Source organism: Doryrhamphus excisus, chromosome 13 (genome assembly GCF_030265055.1).
Source record: "Doryrhamphus excisus isolate RoL2022-K1 chromosome 13, RoL_Dexc_1.0, whole genome shotgun sequence".
NCBI classification, from domain to species: Eukaryota; Metazoa; Chordata; class Actinopteri; order Syngnathiformes; family Syngnathidae; genus Doryrhamphus; species Doryrhamphus excisus.
The window spans coordinates 4,628,121-4,653,416 of NC_080478.1; the positions used below are offsets into that span (position 1 = coordinate 4,628,121).

At 38.7% G+C, this 25,296-nt stretch overlaps 1 protein-coding gene across 4 annotated transcripts in view; it reads right to left on the reverse strand.

Annotated features, from left to right (window-relative positions):
* The window catches only part of LOC131140029 (apoptosis-stimulating of p53 protein 1-like), a 42,625-nt gene that overhangs the window by 6,558 nt on the left and 10,771 nt on the right, over positions 1 to 25,296 (reverse strand). The window contains exons 4-19 of one of the 4 annotated variants that reach the window (XM_058090085.1): positions 23,208 to 23,269; positions 14,981 to 15,076; positions 13,269 to 13,325; positions 11,898 to 12,018; positions 10,312 to 10,391; positions 10,065 to 10,235; positions 9,851 to 9,991; positions 9,596 to 9,779; positions 7,716 to 7,853; positions 5,842 to 5,909; positions 4,337 to 4,541; positions 4,026 to 4,253; positions 2,131 to 2,343; positions 905 to 1,055; positions 801 to 838; positions 375 to 718 (exon numbers count right to left, since the gene is read on the reverse strand). In XM_058090085.1, coding sequence (XP_057946068.1) covers positions 375 to 718; positions 801 to 838; positions 905 to 1,055; positions 2,131 to 2,343; positions 4,026 to 4,253; positions 4,337 to 4,541; positions 5,842 to 5,909; positions 7,716 to 7,853; positions 9,596 to 9,779; positions 9,851 to 9,991; positions 10,065 to 10,235; positions 10,312 to 10,391; positions 11,898 to 12,018; positions 13,269 to 13,325; positions 14,981 to 15,076; positions 23,208 to 23,269 — 2,297 coding nt within the window. Of the gene's footprint in view, positions 1 to 374; positions 719 to 800; positions 839 to 904; positions 1,056 to 2,130; positions 2,344 to 4,025; positions 4,254 to 4,336; positions 4,542 to 5,841; positions 5,910 to 7,715; positions 7,854 to 9,595; positions 9,780 to 9,850; positions 9,992 to 10,064; positions 10,236 to 10,311; positions 10,392 to 11,897; positions 12,019 to 13,268; positions 13,326 to 14,980; positions 15,077 to 18,513; positions 18,717 to 21,231; positions 23,120 to 23,207; positions 23,270 to 25,296 lie in introns of those variants that run through there. The other 3 variants (XM_058090088.1, XM_058090087.1, XM_058090086.1) reach the window with 3 other exon arrangements.

The following is a 25,296-nucleotide window of genomic DNA, read 5'->3' on the forward strand; positions in this document are numbered from 1 at the left end:
AAACATACATAAGTCGCACTGGAGTATGAGTCGCAAAAGGCTAAAAATACGCAATTAGGTAGAAAAAAACATACATAAGTCGCACTGGAGTATAAGTCTTCAAAAGGCCAAAAATACGTAATTAGGTAGAAAAAAACATACATAAGTCGCACTGCAGTATAAGTCGCAAAAGGCCAAAAATACATAATTAGGTAGAAAAAAAAACATACATAAGTCGCACTGGAGTATAAGTCGTAGGAACAGCCAACCTATGAAAAAAAGTGTGACTTATAGTCCGGAAAATCGGGTAATTGATTTGGATACTATGATGAATTTGATGAAACATGAAGTACCACTTACTATGAACTATGAACTACATGGGTTGTGTCTTTTACCTTAGGAGGCTGTGGTGCCGGCGAGGGGGAAACGGGCCCCGTGACGTGGGTGGGACTAGAATCACTCTGGTTGTTATTCTGGTCTTCGGGCCTGACAGGAGCCGAGGGAAGTCTCGTTTGTGGCGATTGAGACGGATTGTGTTTCATTTGTCCTGCTGTAGTCGTTTCCCCGGGCGTCTCGAAGGGCGCAGGCGATAAGCGACGGCAGTCCAGGTTCAGGTTTTGAACTTCAGCGTCCTCTGTCGCCAAACCGGGATGCTTTTCACCCGCTTCTGAAGCCCCCTCTGCCGGAAGGCTGTTGTCCATGTCAGCCAAAAGACAATCAGGCTGGTAGAACGTGTTCCCTATGATAAAGTATGTAGTTTATTGGTATGTGTTTTGGGTATTTTCTGCAGTACTCCATGAGCTCAGACTACATGATCCTACCTGAGACTCCATCCATGCCTCCAGCCAAAGTGTTGAACCTGGACAACCAAAGAAATCAATCATCTGCTGAACGTTGGTTATGGATCGTGAAAAGTAGCACGCACCTCTGGTACAATAGTTTTTGAATGTTTGGCCCCTGTGGGCCCTCGGGTTCGGTGATGGAGCTTCGCTTCTTCAGGGGTCGTGGGGCATTGCTGAGGCGGCGGCGGAGGACTTCCAGGTCAGCATCACTCTGGTAACGAAGTTGGGAGTACGCTGGAGGAAGAGACCATATTATGTCAGCTTTGTTGTTATCGGATTTAGACAAGATAATGTCTGTCATGTAGTTTAGATCAGTGGCTCCCAAAGTGTGGGGCGCAGCCCCACTGGTGGGCCTTGGTCGTACTGCAGGTGGGCCATGAGAGGTCATTAAAAATGTGATTCGTTTTTGCAAATATTATTTTTGAAATTATTTTTATTGTAAAATATTTAGTGCACAATTTAAAAAAAATTCTAGGCCCAAGTAATAACCTATTGAGTGTTATTGACCTGCCACAATATTTTAGGAACCTTACAGTTCATGATTATGATGATGATGGTTATTATTGTTGTTATTATTATTAATAATATTAAGATTATTAACAATAAACATACAGTTTATGATTATGATTATTAATAATTAATAATAATAATACAGTTCATGATAATGATGATTATTATTAATAATAATACTTATTATTAATCATCTTAATAGTCTTAGTATTAATAATAATCTTAATTATCATAATAATATGATATATAATACAATTATTATTAATATTATTGTTATCATTAGTAATAATATTAAAATTATTAATAATAAGTATACAGTTTATGATTATGATAATGATTATTATTTATAATCATAATTATTAATACTTATTATTAATAATATTAATGATCTTAATGATCTTAGTATTAATAATATTATTAATATAATATATAATAAATGTATTATTATTAATAATAAGCATAATTTATTATGAAGATTATTATTTATAATAATAATTATTAATACTTATTATTAATAATATTAATAATCTTAGTATTAATAATATTATTACTAATAAAATATATAATAAAATCTATCATTAGTAGTATTGTTAGTGTTAATATTAATAATAATATATAATAAACATGTATTATTATTAATAATAATTAATAATAATACATTTATATATTATATTATATTATATTATATTATATTATATTATATTATATTATATTATATTATATTGTAGATAAACCATCCTAAATATTACATACACATATTTCAATGAATTAATAATCCGATTGATTTGGTGCAACCTACCAACTGGAGTCAGCTTGGTAGGACTGAGAGGACGAGGGATGTTGTCCACGCTCGGGGGAGGGAGGATTGGCCCAATGTTGGTCATTCCTCCATCAACCACTTTTCCTTCTTCCTTGTCTGGAACGTCTTCTGCTGCTCTGATTCCTCCTCCATGGAGGAACGGAAGAGGGGATGGAGATGTAGAGGATGCTGGGAGGATGGGTTTCCCATAGACTGCGAGAGAAGACCAAATGGGTCCAAATGTTCACTCAATGGCTTGGAAACACTAATACTCTTTATTTATCCCACGCAGACCCCCCCCCTTCCTGATTTCTTATTTGTTGGCATGTTTGTCACACTTAATGGTTTCAGATCTTCAAACAACTGAACATAAAATTTATTTTTTAAATTAAAGGCTGCACGGTGGTCGAGTGGTTAGCGTGGTTAGCATCTCTGTGTGGAGTTTGCATGTTCTCCCCGTGCGTGCGTGGGTTTTCTCCGGGTACTCCGGTTTCCTCCCACATTCCAAAAACATGCTAGGTTAATTAGCGACTCCAAATTTGTCAATAGGTATGAATGTGAGTGTGAATGGTTGTTTGTCTATATGTGCCCTGTGATTGGCTGGCCACCAGTCCAGGGTGTACCCCGCCTCTCGCCCCAAGAAGACAGCTGGTGACGACCTCGTGAGGATAAGCAATAGAAAATGAATGAACATGATTCCAACAGTAAAATATGGTGGTGGTAGTGTGATGGTCTGGGACTGTTTTGCTGCATCAGGACCTGGAAGACTCACTGTGATAAATGGAACTATGAATTATTGTTAAACTGTTCACAAATATGGGCTGCACGGTGGACGAGTGTTCTCCCCGTGCGTGCGTGGGTTTTCTCCGGGTACTCCGGTTTCCTCCCACATTCCAAAAACATGCTAGGTTAATTAGCCACTCCAAATTTGTCAATAGGTATGAATGTGAGTGTGAATGGTTGTTTGTCTATATGTGCCCTGTGATTGGCTGGCCACCAGTCCAGGGTGTACCCCGCCTCTCGCCCCAAGAAGACAGCTGGGATAGGCTCCAGCATACCCGAAACCTTAATAAGTGGAAGAAAATGAATGAATGAATGAAGGTTTACAACCGGGATGAGTGATTAGCATGCAGGCCTCACAGCTAGAACACCCGAGTTCAATTCCACCCTTTGTGTGGAGTTTGCATGTTCTCCCCGTGCATGCGTGGGTTTTCTCCGGGTACTCCGGTTTCCTCCCACATTCCAAAAACATGTACTCCGCCTCTTGCCCGAAGACACCTGGGATAGGCTCCAGCCCCCCCGCCACCCTCATGAGGATAAGCGGTAGAAAATGAATGAATGAATAATCCAAGATATGTGAAAGTAACACTTTAGAACACATTTTAGAAAAGAGTAAAATATGGTGGTGGTAGTGTGATGGTTAGTGTGGCTGTTCATGGACTATTGAGATGCTGTGACGTGACCTTTAAAAGGGCTGAATGAAGATGAGAGGGCTTAATTCCTTTGCAGTTGTTGCTGCTAATGGTGGCTAGCTAGCCCACACGGTTATTAAGTTTAGGGGACAATCACTTTTTTACACTTTTTCCATTAAAAAAAATAAAAAAATTAAATTTGCTAGGTTAAACATGCTAGGTTAATTAGCCACTCCAAATTGTCCATAGGTATGAATGTGAGTGTGAATGGTTGTTTGTCTATATGTGCCCTGGGATTGGCTGGCCACCAGTCCAGGGTGTACCCCGCCTCTCGCCCCAAGAAGACAGCTGGGATAGGCTCCAGCACCCCCCGCGACCCTTGTGAGGAAAAGCGGTAGAAAATGAATGAATGAATGAAACTGCAATATTTCATTCATCGACATCCCCTTCATGTTTTTAATGTCCTCGCTATGATTTGCTTACTTGCTTTGACGGTGCTCCTATTGTTGAGTGAGCCATAGTTTTTGGTCTGAGGCTGCTGGAGGTACATGCTGTAGATGGAGCTGCTGTTCATTGTCGCGGGGCCTTTTCGAGGGGACTGGGGCCGGGAGGGATGGTCGGGGACGTATGGACGTACAGCGACTGCTGGAGGAGGATCCGTTCGCTCACTCGGAGGGGGAAGTGAAGATGACTGGGAGCTGGTGGCAGAACCTACAGCGGGAGAAGATATAAAAAATGTTATTTTGACATGGATTCTAATCTTCAATGAGGTCCGATATCCGATCTGGAAGTACCTTGATTGGACTGTGGAGTTGCAGAAACATGTTGTTCCATTTGCTTTGAGGAGATGGATGAAGAAAAAGATGAGGTGCCATGAGCAGTGCTGGTTCGAGGCCACCCCAGGGTGCCAGGGGCCGATCGAGGTAGGGAGCTGGTGGAGCAATGATGCCCTGCTGCCTGGTGGGTGGCACTGGGGTAGGTGCCATACCCGGAAGGAATCTGAACGGAAAAGCAACCGAGTTTTACAAAAGTAGAAAAATTGTTGTCTAGAAGTCCGACAATGATTCATGGAGGGGGGGCTACACAAAGTCTTTAACGTAACTAGTAGTATAATTACTAGCATAGGTAGCTATACCAGTGTTATGTTATGCCTTGTGGGCGCTAATAATTTTTAAAACTCAATTTAGAAGGTTGGAAACAGGTTTTCTATGTTTGAACCTATGCTCTACTTTGTTTGAATTCACTTATCACAGCCCAGTCAGGAACCAATTAACGGTGATAAATGAGGGATTCATGTATGTACTGAACCAAAATTATTGTGCACTGTTAGACCCCTCGTGTATATATATATATATATATATATGTATACCATATTTTCTGGACTATAAGTCGCTCTGGAGTATAAGTCGCACAAGGCCAAAAATGCACAATAAGGGGAAAAAAACATACATAAGTTTCTCCTGGCCAAAAAGGCATAATTAGGTATAAAAAAACATACATAAGTCGCACTGGAGTATAAGTCGCAAATGGCCAAAAAATATGCATAATAAGGTAGGAAAAAACATACATAAGTCGCACTGGAGTATAAGTCGCACAATGCCAAAAAATGCATAATAAGGTAGGAAAAAACATACATAAGTCACACTGGAGTATAAGTCGCACAAGGCCAAAAATGCCTAATTAGGTAGAAAAAAACATACATAAGTCGCACTGGAGTATAAGTCGCACAAGGCCAGAAAATATGCATAATAAGGTAGGAAAAAACATACATAAGTCACACTGGAGTATAAGTCGCACAAGGCCAAAAATGCATAATTAGGTAGGAAAAAACATACATAAGTCGCACCGGAGTATAAGTCGCACAAGGCCAGAAAATATGCATAATAAGGTAGGAAAAAACATACATAAGTCGCACTGGAGTATAAGTCACACAAGGCCAAAAATGCATAATTAGGTATAAAAAAAACATACATAAGTCGCACTGGAGTATAAGTCGCACAAGGCCAAAAATGCATAATTAGGTATAAAAAAAAAACATACTACATAAGTCGCACTGGAGTATAAGTCGCACAAGGCCAAAAATGCATAATTATGTAGAAAAAAAAATACATAAGTCGCACTGGAGTATAAGTCGCACAAGGCCAAAAATGCATAAACACTTTTTTCATTTATAGTATAAGTCGTAGGAACAGCCAACCTACAAAAAAAAGTGCCACTTATAGTCCGGAAAATACGGTATATATACAGTATATATATATATATATATATGACATTAACATGTAAAGTGTCAAAACTGTACCTGTTCTGGACCGTTAGTCCTCCAATTAGACACATTTTTCCCAATGCTGGGCCACGATGCATCACTGGCTGTATGAGAGAGGAAAAATAAGGGTTAAAAAAAGGGAAAGTGAGACGCACGGAAATATATTGAATGATGTTACATGCAGTGGCGAGCAGTTCCAAACTAAAAGCCCCGCCTCCATCTTCAAGTATCCTTTTAAGCAGTGTTACCTAATCGTTTGGCACGTCTCTGCGGTACGACCGCGTCACGACTGACTCAGACTAATACTGATTAACTATTGACTCCTGTGGTCAGTAAGATCATTTGCACAACACGTTGGTTGCCACAGGTCTGACCTGCTGACCCCAAGAGGAAGGAGGGGCAGTGGAAGCAGGAAGTCAACTTGGCTATCTGCCTGTGAGTAGAGATTAGACGTCCACTACAAGAAACCAACACATGTTGTTGTGCTGCAGTCGACTTCTGCTTTGTGATTACTGTTTGAACGGGGTCCCTAAACCCCCAAAACTTTACATTAAAACCCCCAAAACTTTATATTAAAAGGTCATTTCCACTGAACGGGGTCCCTAAACCCCCAAAACTTTACATTAAAAGGTCATTTCCACTGAACGGGGTCCCTAAACCCCCAAAACTTTACATTAAAAGGTTGTTTCCACCGAACAGGGTCTTTAAACCCCCAAAACTTTACATTAAAAGGTCCTTTCCACCAAACGGGGTCCCTAAACCCCCAAAACTTTACATTAGAAGGTCCTTTCCACTGAATGGGGTGTCTAAACCCCCAACACTTCACATTAAACGGCCATTTTCACCGAACGGGGTTCCTAAACCCCCAAAACTTTACATTAAAAGGTCCTTTCTACTGAACAGGGCCCCTAAACCCCCAAAACTTTACATTAAAAGGTCATTTCCACCGAACGGGGACCCTAAACCCCCAAAACTTTACATTAAAAGGTCCTTTCCACCGAACGGGGTCCCTAAACCCCCAACACTTCACATTAAACGACCATTTCCACTGAACGGGGTCCCTAAACCCCCAAACTTTACATTAAAAGGTCCTTTCCACCGAACGGGGTCCCTAAACCCCCAAAACTTTACATTAAAAGGTCCTTCCCACCGAGCGGGGTCCCTAAACCTCCAAAACTTTACATTAAAAGGTTGTTTCCACCGAACGGGGACCCAAAACTTTACATTAAAACCCCCAAAACATTACATTATAAGGTCATTTCCACTGAACGGGGTCCCTAAACCCCCAAAACTTTACATTAAAAGGTCCTTCCCACCGAACGGGGTCCCTAAACCCCCAAAACTTTACGTTAAAAGGTCATTTCCACTGAACGGGGTCTCTAAACCCCCAAATCTTTACATTAAAACCCCCAAAACTTCACATTAAAAGGTCATTTCCACTGAACAGGGTCCCTAAACCCCCAAAACTAATACATTAAAAGCCCCAAAACTTTACATTAAAAGGTCATTTCCACTGAACAGGGTCCCAAAACCCCCAAAACTTTACATTAAAAGGTCCTTTCCACCAAACGGGGTCCCTAAACCCCCAAAAACTTTACATTAAAACCCCCAAAACTTTATATTAAAAGGTCATTTCCACTGAACGGGGTCCCTGAACCCCCAAAACTTTACATTAAAAGGTAATTTCCACTGAACGGGGTCCCTAAACCCCCAAAACTTTACATTAAAAGGTCCTTTACACTGAACGGGGTCCCTAAACCCCCAAAACTTTACATTCAAAGGTCCTTTCCACTGAACATGCGTTGAAAATGTCAATATTAAAACCTGACTCAATTTCAGCACATTAACACGCGGTCGACAAGTGGGGGGGTGAAGAGGTGGTACATGCCCCCCCCCCTTTAAAGACTCACTGTTGCTGTTTGTGTTACTCTTGGACTCCTGAGGAGACTGAGGGCCCTCGCATGCGTCATTCCCATCCGACAGGATGATGTCTAAATCTGACACTTTCCATTGGCTGGGAGGTTTCCTGACGCTACTCCTATCCTCGTCTGTTTGACCACAACCATCACCACAACAACAACAACAACAACAACGGAAAAGACGAGTACAGTCAACAACCACGACGTGACGGCAACAGGACCAACAACCAGTATGATGACATTGGAATGACATCATAGCAACGGTGACAAACACAAAAGAACGAGTAAGGAATAAAAAGGTAAACAACAACAGATACAAGAGGCAAGAGGAAGGAGACGGACAGGAAAAGGAAAAAGAAAAGCAGTCGGTTAGAGAGGACAGATATCACAGGAAGTCAACAAATCTGGTTAAAGCTGCTGGATGTCATGGAGAGAGGGATTCAAACCTGCCACTTTTGTGTACGTAGACCCAATACACCCGATATAACATGCACGCTAGTTGTGTTTGTTGTCAGCCATTCATAGTGATTAGGCTAAGTTTAGCTACTAATGTTGGCTATCGTGGAATGTATGGCCTATGGAAGTGGATCCCAAACTTTTTACCCCTTCAGATATTTCACCCGAATCCGCGTACCCCCGACTTCTGCACACTTCAAAAAACATATTTAACATAATTAATTAGTTAATTCATTAATCTTATAGAACTTCCGCGCCAAAAAAATTAGTATTTTTCATAGTCTAATACAGTTTGTATGAATGTGAGTGTGAATGGTTGTTTGTCTATATGTGCCCTGTGATTGGCTGGCCACCAGTCCAGGGTGAAGACAGCTGGGATAGGCTCCAGCACCCCCGCGACCCTCGTGAGGATAAGCGGTAGAAAACAAATGAATGAGTTCTATACACTGCACGGTGGTCTAGTGGTTAGCGTGCAGGCCACACAGCTAGGAGACCCGAGTTCAATTCCATCCCCAGCCATCTCTGTGTGGAGTTTGTATGTTCTCCCCATCCGAGTATTCCGGTTTCCTCCCACATTCCAAAAAACATGCTAGGTTAATTAGCGACTCCAAATTGTCCATAGGTATGAATGTGAGTGTGAATGGTTGTTTGTCTATATGTGCCCTGTGATTGGCTGGCCACCAGTCCAGGGTGAAGACAGCTGGGATAGGCTCCAGCACCCCCGCAACCCTCGTGAGGATAAGCGGTAGAAAACAAATGAATGAGTTCTATACACTACACGGTGGTAAAGTGGTTAGCGTGCAGGCCACACAGCTAGGAGACCCGAGTTCAATTCCACCCTCGGCCATCTCTGTGTGGAGTTTGCATGTTCTCCCCATCCTGGAATTCCGGGTCCCTCCCACATTCCAAAAACATGCTAGGTTAATTAGCTTAGACTCCAAATTGTCCATAGGTATGAATGTGAGTGTGAATGGTTGTTTGTCTATATGTGCCCTGGGATTGGCTGGCTACTAGTCCAGGGTGAAGACAGCTGGGATAGGCTCCAGCACCCCCGCGACCCTCGTGAGGATAAGCGGTAGAAAACTAATTAATGAATGAATGACTTCTGTACGCTGCACGGTGATTAAGTGGTTAGCGTGCAGGCCACACAGCTAGGAAACCCGAGTTCAATTCCATCCTCGGCCATCTCTGTGTGGAGTTTGTATGTTCTCCCCATCCTGGAATTCCGGTTTCCTCCCATTTTCCAAAAACATGCTAGGTTAATTAGCGACTCCAAATTGTCCATAGGTATGAATGTGAGTGTGAATGGTTGTTTGTCTATATGTGCCCTGTGATTGGCTGTTGGCTGATGTTGGGTTAAGTGACATTCAGCAGCTTTAAAATTCCGTAAAAAAATCCAAAATCTGCAAACAAACCTGACAGGGAGCGGATGTGACTGAGCGGAGTGGTTTTGGGGGAGGGGTCCGGTGACAGGTTCTGCCCCCCTTCTGGTGGAGCTTGGACGTAGGGGCAAACAGCAGCCACTCGGCATGAAACTCCACCGCTCAGAAGAGGAGAGCTTTGAGGAGAAGGCGTTCCTCCTTCACTCATACGACTCAACTACAAAGACGGGAATGAAGCACTTGAACTCATCGCCATGCGTAGAAATAAAACAGGAAGTTGAAAAGTACTTCTGCTCGTTTCTTGTGCAGTCGCTCCCTCAGGTCGCCGATGCGTTGATCCATCGCTGTCACCTGAGTGTTCCTCTTGTTGAGCAGATCCTTGCCCTGCATGAACTTGCTGCTGCGCTCCAGGTTGTGATGGTTCCGAGCCTGACACGACAGATACAGAAGAACATAGAAATGTTCTCCGCTCTGGTTTTCCACCATAAATCTACTTCCTTACCTGCAGTTCTTGGTAGAGTTTCCTCAGTTCTAAAGCTGCAGTTCCTGATAGCGGAGACCCTTTGACTCCGGCGGTAGTCGTACTCTGGGTTCTATTGGTTGCCGCCTTCTGGGATGCCACAGAATGGAGTTGGAGGCGTCCTTTCCTCAGATCCTCCAGCTGTTGGGTCAACTGGTGGAGGAGTTTGAAGATAAGATGATGAATAATTCCTAGGATTCCTAGGAAGAACTGGACTCCTTAGTGTTACCTGGTCCACTCGGATCACAGCAGACTGGAGCTCGGCCTGCTTCTCTTGAAACAGGCTGCTAACATGGTCGATCTCAGCAGCTGGACACACAAGGAATCAAACTATTGAATATGAAGTCAGTTCAATGGCTGTTTAATAATAATAATAATAATAATAATAATAATAATAATAATAATAATAATAATAATAATAATAATAATAATAATAATAATAATAATAATAATAATAATAATAATAATAATAATAATAATAATAATAATAATAATAATAATAATAATAATAATAATAATAATAATAATAATAATAATAATAATAATAATAATAACAACAACAACAACAACAACAACAATAATAATAATAATAATAACATAATAATAATTATTATTATTACTATTATAATATATCATTATTATATTATAATAATATATTATAATAATATATTATAATAATATAATATATTTATATATAATATAATGATATATTATTATTAATAATAATAATAATATAATTAAATAAATATTTTTAATTTTTATTTAGTTATTTTTTATTAATAATAATTATTATGATTATTGAATAATGGTAATAATATTATTATATTATTATTATCATTATTTTATAATGATAATAATAATATTATATTATTATTATCATTATTTTATAATGATAATAATAATATTATATTATTATTATCATTATTTTATAATAATAATAATATTGATAATAATTATATAATATAATAATAATATATTATAATAATATAATAATAATAATGATAATAATAATATTATTATCATAATATAATATATATAATATATTATTATTATGAATAATAATAATATATAATAATAATAATAATAATAACAATGATAATAGTCATAATAATAATAATATTATAATATAATATATATAATATATTATTATTATTATTATATGTTATGTATATTATATCATTATAAAATAATAATAATATTAATGATTATTATATATTAATATTAATAAATATTAATAATATATAATAATGATAATAATAATAATAATAATAATAATAATAATAATAATATAATAGTAATTATTGTTATTTTTATTATTAATAATATTATTATTAATTATTATTATTATTTTATTATTATTAAGATTCAGGATTGAAATGAAAGCAGGGGGATAAAGGAAGCCCAAACATTTAATCTGTTATGTACACACAATTAATTCTCATACTTTTCATAACTGCATTCAAAACTGGCATGATGACCAGAGAGCTACGTTCATATCAATCATAAACTGTATAAGATTCCTAAAATATTGTGACAGGTCAATAACACTCAATAAGTTATTACTTAGGCCTATAAATATATTTTTTAATCGCACAAATACACACAATAACCTGCACAGAAAGCTTTCAAGAGCTTCCAGAATCTGCACCTATTCCAGCTGTCTGTGAGTCTGAAACTTTGTCATCATTTAACACGACAATACAACATCCTAACAATATTTACAGGTCACAAAATGTATCATAGTAATAATAATAATAATACTTTTTATGACACAATGACCTTGACCATCCAGCAGTACGGAATATTCATACTTACATAAGTTGCCGTTGATCAGTTTACTGTAGTCCACTTGTCCTCTCATGGCTCGGATCTTCTTCAGCTTCGCCTCCTGAGTCTCCACTCGCTCTTTCAGTCGTTGAAGTTTCTCAGCTTCAGACTGAGAAGTATTAAGTATGAGTATTGTATATGCTGAATAAAGATGATTTTGATTCTTAACATAAAGACAGAATCAACTTATTCAGGGCTTTGTTAGCCTCCCTAATACTACTCTTGTGTTACTTTGTACTTGTATGAACTACATGAAATAATAATAAAAAAATTAAATCTCTCATTAAATATCATTAGACAATAGTCTCAATTAAAAAGGGAAACCAAAACATTGCATTTATTTTATGGTATGTTGTACATGTACGGATTTCGCTAGTATTTTTATTAGTACATTTCATACTCTAGCGCAGGGGTGCTCACACTTTTTCAGCATGCGAGCTACTTTTAAAATGACTGAGTCAAAATGATCTACCCACTACAAAAATGCAAAACATCTATTTATTTTCAAATGTATTGAGGATTATTTGTACGTACAATGTATGTTGATGTACCTTACATAACCAAATGAGCCAATATTGCAAAACACACATAATTAACTATTAACATTTTTTGTAATTACCTGAGTTTACTTTGATGACTTGCACTGAATTGAACCAGCCAGGGATGCATAGTCCGGACAGTAGCTGCTGATAGCCAGCCTCAAGCACACTTCCAAATGTTTATCAGTCATGGATAATATCCGTATCATAATATCCGTATAATATTCCATATCCGTATGGAAGTGATATGTATTTTGCCTTTTTACTTGGTCCAGTTTTTGCCTTTTTACTTGGTCCAGTTTTTGCCTTTTTACTTGGTCCAGTTTTTGCCTTCTTACTTGGTCCAGCTCCTTCACTCATTTTAGTGACCATAAACTTTAGCGAGGGCTTAAAATCTGACGCAATTCGCCGACTAGCTTAGCACTTTGCATCGTTGTTTACGCATGAGCGGTGACCTAAAGGTCAAAATTCAGTTGTCATCTGACTGGTTGTCCTGTATGTCAATCAAGTAACGGGGATGGATGATAGGCTGACATCGTAAGTTCTGCTGCACTTAGAGACGTTGTTTGATTTGATTGGTCGCCCGAAGGGCAACATTCAGTTGTCATCTGAATGGCTGCCCTGTATATCAATCAAGTGACGGCATTGATGCTGGGATGATATTTTTTTAATGTCACGCCGCGATCGACCAGCGATCGACCAGTACCACCTCCGCGATCGACCGGTAGCTCGCGATCGACTTAATGAGCACCCCTGCTCTAGCGTGTGTCTTTGTACCTTCCGCAACTTGACAAAAAAAAAAAAAATGTCCGCCACTCACCTGTGTGAGTCCCTGGTTGGATCTGCCTCCCTGTTGAAGATACCTCAGCCTCTGCTCCTTGAAGCACAAACAAAGAGATACACATATAGACAAACAACCATTCACACTCACATTCATACCTATGGACAATTTGGAGTGGCTAATTAACCTAGCATGTTTTTGGAATGTGGGAGGAAACCGGAGTACCCGGAGAAAACATGCAAACTCCACACAGAGATGGCCGAGGATGGAATTGAACTCGGGTCACCTAGCTGTGAGGCCGGTATGCTAACCACTTGTACACCGTGTAGTCTTGATATCTATATCAATTTGGAGTCGCCAATTAAGCTAGCATGTTTTTGGAACGCAAACTCCACACAGAGATGGCTGAGCGTGGAATTGAACTCAGGTCACCTAGCTGTGAGGCCTGTGTGAGAACCAATTGACCACCGTGCAGCCTTGATATCTATTATAGATAATATATTAATTTGGAGTCACCAATTAACCTAGCATGTTTTTGGAACGCAAACTCCACACAGAGATGGCCGAGGATGGAATTGAACTCGGGTGTTCTTGCTGTGAGGCCTGTGTGCTAACCACTCCCCCTACCGTGCAGCCTTGATATCTATTGTATCAATATATCAATTTGGAGTCGCCAATTAAGCTAGCATGTTTTTGGAATGCAAACTCCACACAGAGATGGCCGAGGATGGAATTGAACTCGGGTGTTCTTGCTGTGAGGCCTGTGTGCTAACCACTCGTCCACTGTGCAGCCTTGATATCTATTATAGATAATATATTAATTTGGAGTCACCAATTAAGCTAGCATGTTTTTGGAATGGAAACTCCACACAGAGATGGCCGAGGGTGGAATTGAACTCAGGTCACCTAGCTGTGAGGCCGGTATGCTAACCACTACTACACCGTGCAGCCTTGATATCTATATCAATTTGGAGTCGCCAATTAAGCTAGCATGTTTTTGGAATGCAAACTCCACACAGAGATGGCCGAGGATGGAATTGAACTCGGGTGTTCTTGCTGTGAGGCCTGTGTGCTAACCACTCAACCACCGTGCAGCCTTGATATCTATTATATCAATATATCAATTTGGAGTCGCCAATCAACCTAGCATGTTTTTGGAACGCAAACTCCACACAGAGATGGCCGAGGGTGGAATTGAACTCAGGTCACCAAGCTGTGAGGCCTGTGTGCTAACCACTCAACCACCGTGCAAACATCCTGGGTTAATTAGCGACTCCAAATTGTCCATAGGTATGAATGTGAGTGTGAATGGTTGTTTGTCTATATGTGCCCTGTGATTGGCTGGCCACCAGTCCAGGGTGTACTCCGCCTCTCGCCAGCTGGGATAGGCTCCAGAACCCCCAACCCCCCCCTTTCCTTCCATACATTTCCTTTCCTTCCTGGAGTAGAAAACTGCTTGAAGATCCCAGCAACTGGTGCTTCCTGATGACTTAATTTCCCGGTTTCTCAAAGGTCACCTCCAAGTAAAAATGTTCTTTAAAGTTCTTAAATGCTGAGCTTAAAAATCCATGGAAGACGTATGAGATGTTATCTTTACAGGACACGCACATCTCTCAGTGGCCGGACTGGAACTACTGGACACACCAGGCTGACTACTGTGGAGATAACCTTGCTATCGGTGACAGGTCATCCGTCTGGCTAGTGTGTGTGTGTGTGTGTGTGTGTGTGTGTGTGTGTGTGTGTGTACCAACCTTGGCGACCAACATGTGTTGCTGAGCTTCTATTTGTTGCTGTTGTCTTGTGGCCATTTCCTGAAGCTGAGAGAGGGTTAGCTCCACACGGGGAACCTAAACACCGAGAACAGTGGAATGAGAACGTGTAGTATACAATAAAATGCATACACGGTTATATGTGTATCAGCGTGTCCGAAAAGGAGTGGGAAGAAGCAGAGCTTATTTAAACCCAAGCCTTCCCAATATCACAACATTCACTCATAATTCTTTCACATCGATTACCGTATTTTCCGGACTATAAGTCGTACTTTTTTTCATAGGTTGGCTGTTCCTGCGACTTATACTCCAGTGCGACTTATGTATGTTTTTTTTTCTACCTAATTACGAATTTTTGGCCTTGTGCAACTTATACTCCAGTGCGACTTATGTATGTTTTTTTTCTACCTAATTATGCATTTTTGGTCTTGTGTGATTTATACTCCAGTGCGACTTATGTATGTTTTTTTCTACCTAATTATGCATTTTTGGTCTTGTGTGACTTATACTCCAGTGCGACTTATGTATGTTTTTTTTTTTTTACCTAATTATGCATTTTTGGTCTTGTGTGATTTATACTCCAGTGCGACTTATGTATGTTTTTTCCTACCTAATTATGTATTTTTGGCCTTGTGCGACTTATACTCCAGTGCGACTTATGTATGTTTTTTTGTACCTAATTATGCATTTTTGGCCTTGTGTGATTTATACTCCAGTGCAACTTATAGTCCGGAAAATACGGTTTTATAAAATAAATTTTCCACAAAAAATGCAACTTATGTATGTTTTTTTTCTACCTAATTATGTATTTTTGGCCTTGTGCGACTTATACTCCGGAGCGACTTATAGTCCGGAAAATACAGTAGTTTATACAATAAATTACCTAATTTCTACCTAATTAAGTATTTTTGGCCTTGGACCGACTTAAAGTCCAGAAAATATAGTGGTTTACAAAATAAATTACCCACAAACAATGCGACTAAACCATTTAAAAAAAATTGAAAAAAATTTAAAAAAAAATAATTTTTATGTAATAAATTTTTTTAATGTAATAAAAAAAAAATAATGTAAGAAAAAAAATTTATTAAAAAAATAAAATTTAATTATATTAGAAAGGCAGGAAGTGAACAAATGTAACTGATTGTAAAAGTACCAGATGGAGGGGTAGGATTTAATAAGCTTTGCTTCTTCCTACTCCTTTTGGACATGTGGAACTGGGAACTGATTATGGGATGCATTCAATTGTAATCTGATGCATGTTCAAATGAAATTAAACCATTACCATTACCATTACCATTACCATTACCATTACCATTACCATTACCATTACCATATTTGAAATCCACGCCCATCATCTGCAATACTGACCACCACGATGATGTCGGATTATCGTGTCGTTTAATCATTTGCACCCCGAGATGATTTATTTGCTTAAAAGTGTAATGTGAGATATGTGTGACAACAAGAAAGGAAGGTCCCAGCCCAGCCACATCCTGCTATTGTTTACATTCCCTACACACTCACACACACACACACACACACACACTCGTGTCCAATCTGTGGACCCAACATTCCTGGTGAAAGTTGATATTATAGTCAATATTCCATTTGACATTACAAAGCAGCTAAATGAAAAAGGTACTAAGAAGGCATAAACTGATCGTGCAACGCAGTATCAACCATTTGGGGGATTGAACAGGGGGTACCTGTTCTACAATGGAAGACTTTATACAGTATAAAATGACATTTCTTCCTTCTTGGGAGGGAGGGGGATGCCGATGTAATGGCAGGGGAAACACTGCAGCTATGTCAAGGTTAGGTTGAGGTCAAAAAAAATGATGCTGGTGCTGTCTTGGTGGGACATTATTTATGTGCCCAAGCACGGTTAGCAGTAACAGCAGGCTAGCTTGATACAAAAAAAGTTGGAAATAGACGAGGAGGTCCGATTCCTCCCTGACTTCATGTGACCTGCGGGGTTCATTTGTGAGTCAAACACAAATTGAGGTGGTTGAACTTTGGTTCCTACAGATCACTCGTCATAGTTGAACTTCCCAGTTCCACATGTCCAAAAGGAGTAGGAAGAAGCAAAGCTTATTAAATCCTACCCCTCCATCTGGTACTTTTACAATCAGTAACTGTTACATTTGTTCACTTCCTGCTTTCCTAATATAATATAAGTTTTTTATTATTTTTTTTAATTTAAAAAAAATTGTTTTTAATTTTTTTTTACATTTTTTTATGGTTTTGTTTAATTTGAACATGCATTTGTTCACTTCCTGCTTTCCTAATATAGTTTAAGTTATTTTTATTTTATTTTTTTAATTAAATAAAAAAAATATTTTTAATTTTTTTGTAATTACATTTTTTTATGGTTTAATTTCATTTGAACATGCATCAGATTACAATTGAATGCATCCCATAATCAGTTCCCAGTTCCACATGTCCAAAAGGAGTAGGAAGAAGCAAAGCTTATTAAATCCTACCCCTCCATCTGGTACTTTTACAATCACTAACTGTTACATTTGTTCACTTCCTGCTTTCCTAATATAATATAAGTTTTTTATTATTTTTTTAATTTTAAAAAATTGTTTTTAATTTTTTTAATGGTTTTATTTAATTTGAACATGCATTTGTTCACTTCCTGCTTTCCTAATATAGTTTAAGTTATTTTTATTTTATTTTTTTAATTAAATAAAAAAAATGTTTTTAATTTTTTTGTAATTAAATATTTTTTTATGGTTTAATTTCATTTGAACATGCATCAGATTACAATTGAATGCATCCCATAATCAGTTCCCAGTTCCACATGTCCAAATGTCCACATTTGTTCACTTCCTGCTTTCCTAATATAGTTTAATTTTTTAAATAAATTAAATTAAATTTTATAAATTATTTTGATATTTTATATTATAAAATATTATTATAAAATTTGTTATTATATTATTTATTTTTTAATTTTTTTATGTTTTATTTTATTTGTATGTACTTCTTCCCTGAGATCATATTTAATAAGTATTGGATGACATTTTTAGCTAATTGCTTATTTTTAGCCTTATGCATTATTTTAGCTGTTTGAATATGAACTATATCAGCAAGTTGAAGTATTTTTGAATTTAGAAATAAGGAGTTAATATGTTCTCTGTAGGCGGCATTATGAATTATCCTTTCTGGCCTTTTTTTTTTGCAGTACATTTAGCCAGTGAAGATTGCTTTTATAAGGTATTAGCCCATATTTCCACAAAATAAGTAAAATATGGTAGAACCAGAGAGCAATAAAGAGTGTGGAGTGATTTCTGATTGAGAAGAAATGAATAAACTTTATGACTGAAGTATAAAAAGCAGAGCTATTTTATATTATTATTATATTATAATTATAATATTATAATAATAATAATAACGTGCATTTCACAAAAGTGACCTACAAGAGTGTTTTTGCAGCCCAAGCTATCAACACAGAGCAAGACATAAACATGCAAACTCTATTAGTTTCCTGTCGGGTTCTATTTAGTATTTACCTGCAGGCTGTCCCATGTGATCCTGCAGGAGCGGACTTTAATTTTGCTGCATTGTCCTTCAAGTGTAAATTCCTGCACCAGATCCACCTCATTCCACTCCATCCTCGCAGCTCCGACTCCTTTTTTAGGTCTTATATGATCGCAAAAGGATGCCCCGGGATTGGAGTGGGGTAAAAGAAACCAGTTCTCATCACAACTTTCTCTCCTTGTCTCCCTAAATGATGTGCTATCATTTGCAACCCCCCCCCCCCTGTCTCTCTCGCTCCTTCCTTCGCTCGGCCCACACATCCCTCCCTCCGCGGTGCTCTTATATTAAATCTTTCTGTTATTGATGCGTTCTAACACGATGCCAAATAATGTGACACTTCTAATATTACAGCATAAAAACTAAAAAAAATATATACAGGAAACACACTTGACTATTCTATACATTGCATTGTATTTTATAACCCCCCCCCCCCCATATTTTTGGTGTTAATATCGTGTCTTTTTCACGCCCCACTACTGACCACGCATCCATTCACCTCTCCTTCACTCAGTCCTTGTCGTGACTCTGCAGCTGATTTTTATTTATTTATTTATTTATTTATTTTTTGCTGCAACGACATCCCCTCTCTGTTTCGCACCCTCCCACAATATCAACCTCCCTGCACCGCCCTCTCTTTCTCTCTCACTTTCTTCCTTCGGGAGGGAAATCACTGCAGCACTGCCTGCCTGTCACCATTTTAGATGTAACGCAATGTGGTTGGATCATTTATATAGCGATATATATGGGTTAGGCATGACACACACACACACACACACACATGTCGATGGGATGGGATGGGATGGGGTGAACAGACACCCCTGATGCAGCTCTATCTTCTCTTTCTCAATATGCCAATTCAAGAAACAATACAAGCAGTTGATGTTTGCTAAATACAAGGATGAAGAGTCTTGAACCAGTCATGATGTGCTATATATGTATATATATATATCACTATATTGACACTTACTATGGTACCCATTATGGCATTGGATGCTCATATCACCGAGTACTTCGGTACGAGGTACATTATTTATAAAAAAAAAAAAAAAAAAAAAACTTAAACTGTATTATTGAAAGCAGGAAGTGAACAAATGTAACAGTTAGTGATTGTAAAAGTACAAGATAGAGGGGTAGGATTTAATAAGCTTTGCTTCTTCCTACTCCTTTTGGACATGTGGAACTGGGAACTGATTATGGGATGCATTCAATTGTAATCTGAGGCATGTTGAAATGAAATTAAACCATTAAAAAAAAATGTAAACAAAAAAAATTAAAAACCACATTAAAAAAATGTAATTTAAAAAAACTTAAATTATATGTATAATTATAGTATGTTGAAATAAAATTAAAACATTAAAAAAAATAATTTAAAAAAATTAAAAACACATTTAAAAAAAAACTTAAATTATATTAGGAAAGCAGGAAGTGAACAAATGTAACAGTTAGTGATTGTAAAAGTACCAGATGGAGGGGTAGGATTTAATAAGCTTTGCTTCTTCCTACTCCTTTTGGACATGTGGAACTGGGAACTGATTATGGAATGCATTCAATTGTAATCTGATGCATGTTCAAATGAAATTAAACCATTAAAAAAAATGTAAACAAAAAAAATTAAAAGCCACGTTAAAAAAATGTAATTTAAAAAAACTTAAATTATATGTATAATTATATGTTGAAATCAAATTAAACCATTAAAAAATGTAATAAAAAAAATTAAAACATAAAAAAAAACTTAAATTATATTAGGAAAGCAGGAAGTGAACAAATGTAACAGTTAGTGATTGTAAAAGTACCAGATGGAGGAGTAGGATTTAATAAGCTTTGCTTCTTCCTACTCCTTTTGGACATGTGGAACTGGGAACTGATTATGGGATGCATTCAATTGTAATCTGATGCATGTTCAAATGAAATAAAACCATTAAAAAATATAAAACAACTTTTTTTTTAATTAAAGAAAAAATAATAAAAAAACTTCAATTATATTAGGAAAGCAGGAAGTGAACAAATGTAACAGTTACTGATTGTAAAAGTACCAGATGGAGGGGTAGGATTTAATAAGCTTTGCTTCTTCCTACTCCTTTTGGACATGTGGAACTGGGAACTGATTATGTTCATTCATTCATTCATTTTCTACCGCTTTTCCTCACGAGGGTCGCGGGGGTGCTGGAGCCTATCCCACCTGTCTTCGGGCAAGAGGCGGGGTACACCCTGGTACACACCAGCCAATCACAAGGCACATATAGACAAACAACCATTCACACTACCAATATATCAATATATCAATTTGGAGTCGCCAATTAACCTAGCATGTTTTTGGAATGCAAACTCCACACAGAGATGGCTGAGGGTGGAATTGAACTCGGGTCTCCTTGCTGTGAGGTCTGTGTGCTAACCACTCGACCACCGTGCAGCCTTGATATCTATTATAGATATTATATCAATTTGGAGTCGCCAATTAACCTAGCATGTTTTTGGAATGCAAACTCCACACAGAGATGGCCGAGGATGGAATTGAACTCGGGTGTCCTAGCTGTGAGGTCTGCGCGCTAACCACTTCTCCACCGTGCCGCCCCGTGGATACCACCAAGCAGTCAAAATAAGTTCCACCCATACCAAAAGGTGACACCATCCTGCCTAACATGGAGAAATAACACATAAGTTGAGTGTAGGTGCAAACGTGCAAAACTTACCCCCCCCCAAATGACGTCCGTGCCTCTTTAAAGGTAAATTTACCAGGTGGAGAAAAACACCCAAGACGAGAATGAAGGAGTGAGAAAGGTGAAAGGAAGACACAGGAGGATGAGGAGGAGGAGGAGGAGGAGGAGGAGGAGCTGTTTGGCTGGCTAACAATCCTCTTAGCCTGGTTATGTCATGAGACCAGGATAATCCCACCTTCACTGACTGACCAACACACACACACACACACACACACACACACACACCGCTGACTCAAGAGCAGACTGACCAACACGGTTACACACAAACATGGTCAATGACAGGCTAACATGCTCAAAAGCAGTAGCTCGCTAACGTAAATAATAATCATTATTATAAAAAAAAATCATGAAATCTCTTTACACTAAAGCTAAGCACTTGAATTAATCACGGTTAATTCCTGACTAACACAAGAGAAGTTCCTTGTTTTTTTTTTTCTGGACAGCGTACTTCCTGAGGCGGCTATTGTCTTGTCAGTGTAATGTATGTAATACACTGCTGTTAGCTAACATTCATTCTTTTGACAAGGGGGTGCTGGAGCCTATCCCAGCTGTCTTCAAGCAAGAGGCGGGGTCCACCCTGGACTGGTGGCAAGCCAATCACAGGGCACATATAGACAAACAACCATTCACACTCACATTCATACCTATGGACAATTTGGAGTGGCTAATTAACCTAGCATGTTTTTGGAATGTGGGAGGAAACCGGAATACCCGGAGAAAACCCACGCATGCACGGGGAGAACATGCAAACTCCACACAGAGATGGCCGAGGATGGAATTGAACTTGGGTCTTCTTGCTGTGAGCCACGCGTACTAACCACTTGTCCACCGTGCAGCCTTGATATATATTATATCAATATATCAATTTGGAGTCTCCAATTAACCTAGCATGCTTTTGGAATGCAAACTCCACACAGAGATGGCCGAGGATGGAGTTGAACTCAGGTCTTCTTGCTGTGAGGCCTGCGTGCTAACCACTCGACCACCGTGCAGCCTTGATATCTATTATATCAATTTGGAGTCGCCAATTAACCTAGCATGTTTTTGGAATACAAACTCCACACAGAGATGGCCGAGAATGGAATTGAACTCGAGTCTTCTCGCTGTGAGACCTGCGTGCTAACCACTCGACTACCGTGCAGCCTTGATATCTATTATATCAATATATCAATTTGGAGTCGCCAATTAAGCTAGCATGTTTTTGGAATGCAAACTCCACACAGAAATGGCCGACGTTGGAATTGAACTCAGGTCTCCCCGCTGTGAGGCCTGCGTGCTAACCACTCCTCTACCATGCAGCCTTGATATCTATTATATCAATGTGTACATTTTCAAGTCGCCAATTAACCTAGCATGTTTTTGGAATGCAAACTCCACACAGAGATGGCCGAGGATGGAATTGAACTTGGGTCTTCTCGCTGTGAGGCCTGTGTGCTAACCACTCAACCACCGTGCAACTTTGATATCTATTATATCAATATATCAATTTGGAGTCGCCAATTAACCTAGCATGTTTTTGGAATGCAAACTCCACACAGAGATGGCCGAGGATGGAATTGAACTTGGGTCTTCTTGCTGTGAGCCATGTATACTAATCACTTGACCACCGTGCAGCCTTGATATCTATTATATCAATATATCAATTTGGAGTCGCCAATTAACCTAGCATGGTTTTGGAATACAAACTCCACACAGAGATGGCCGAGGATGGAATTGAACTTGGGTCTTCTTGCTGTGAGGCCTGTGTGCTAACCACTCGACCACCGTGCAGCCTGTTTTAGCTAACATAGTAGACATAATAAGAGTAATAATATTCCAATAAATGCTTGTTGTGACAATGAGGACTGGTCCCTGTCTCCCTGAACATCAACAACAATGTTGCCAATGTAGAATAAAACTGTATATATGTAATATGTAGTTACATATAGTGAATGTTTTGAGTGTCTTACGCCATCATTAGAGTTCCACGGTCCATCCGTGGTCCAAGCGGTCTCCAAAGGCTGCTGATTTCCTGTAAAAAAAAAAAAAAAAGTGATAAACTGGGAAAATAAATCCGGAAATAGGGTGGAAGTTACCCTTTTCCTTTTACCCTGACTGTTCCTTGTCCACACTTCTGTGTGAACTTTGACAATAATAATAATAATCATTTTCTTTTTCTGTGTCACTGTTTCGTATTAAAGGCACAAAGACGGAATAAAGTCGACACAGCGATTCGCCTTCAAGGATGCATCGATTGGAAAAAGTCACACAGGTCAACATTTGGATTTGGAATTGTGGGAAAAAAATGGGGACAAATAGCGGGAAAATTGATCTTGTGTTGCCAGGATTAGTGCCTCGGTGTTGTGTTTCAGTCCAGCCGTTTCCAGCCACTGATGCGTTCCTAATGTCAGCCACTTCCTTATTTGTGGGTGGTACATGCCATGCAAGGGCTTCTATTCCCGTGACAGCGTCACAAATATTCCCGGTCCGATATTCCTGCTTCCTGGTTGTGCTGCTCCATGTATGAGAAGTGTTCTGGAAGATACTGCGAATGTTTTTTTACAAGAGGTACCGCTGCCAAAAAGCTGGATTCCAATTTCCCAACACCCAGCACTCAAAGAGAACAGCCACTTCCTTTTCCTCTCGTCTATTTTTAACTTACTCCTTTGTTCTGGTGTATAAACTATAAATAGGACGGTTTGTTTTAAATCCTAGAAAGACCAGAAATCTGGACTAATCCTAGCCAGTCACTGTGGAATTGAACTTGGGTCTCCTAGCTATGCGAACCGCTTCACCACCATGCAGACGCTTGGTCGTATTTCATTCATTCATTCATTCATTTTCTAACGCTTATCCTCATGGGGGTAGTAGGGGATGCTGGAGCCTATCCCAGCTGTCTTCATGGCGTGTGGTGGCCAGCCAATCACAGGGCACATATAGACAAACAACCATTCACACTCACATTCGTACTTACGGCATGTTTTGGGAATGTGGGAGGAAACCGGAGTACCCGGAGAAAACCCACGCATGCACGGGGAGAACATGCAAACTCCACACAGAGATGGCCGAGGGTGGAATTGAACCCTGGTCTCCTAGCTGTGAGGTCTGCGCGCTAACCACTCGACCGCGGTGCAGCCCGGCCTAAATAATAATATGGGTAATTTATGGCTAAAATAACTACAGTTCCCACGATGCTTAGAGTGTAGATCAGGAAGTAGTGACGCTAATATGGGTTTTCTCCGGGTATTCCGGTTTCCTCCCACATTCCAAAAACATGCTACGCTAATTAGCCACTCCAAATTGTCCATAGGTATGAATGTGAGTGTGAATGGTTGTTTGTCTATATGTGCCTTGTGATTGGCTGTTTATATATTTTCCTTGGTGGAAAAAAAATGGCCACCCCTGAGTGTGGATAGGGTGTCCAGCTGGGATAGGCTCCAGCACCCCCCGGCGACCCTCATGAGATTAAGCGGTAGAAAATGAATGAATGAATGAATGAATGAACTTTATGTCAGTCAATATTATTTCCGAGCGTTGTCTGTCCGACCCCCCCCCCCCCCCCCATCCAGGGTTGCACCATGCATGTTATATAATTGTAATCATCTTATGTGACTAATTACTGACCGAGCCCCCGACCTTCCATCTAAACCTCATAAACATCACTCACTGTACTTGAGGCTGGTAATAATTACTGTAATAAGAATAACTGTGCATGACAACGAATACAGTATCATTTGTTATTATAGCATTAAGTTGAATCTAATTCGACAATATATGTTCATGACAGTATTTTCTCATAGTAGTAGTGGTATTATAAAAGCAGTATAATATTTTGTACCTACGACAACGATATATCTGATATAAATATTATATCAATATCTATTATATAATATTTTTTTGAAAAAAATATTATTTCATGTGAAAAATATTATTTTATGTGAACAATATTTTTTAATATTTTAATATTTTAATATTTTAATATTTTAATATTTTAATATTTTAATATTTTAATATTTTTTGATTTTTTGATTTTTTGATTTTTTGATTTTTTGATTTGAT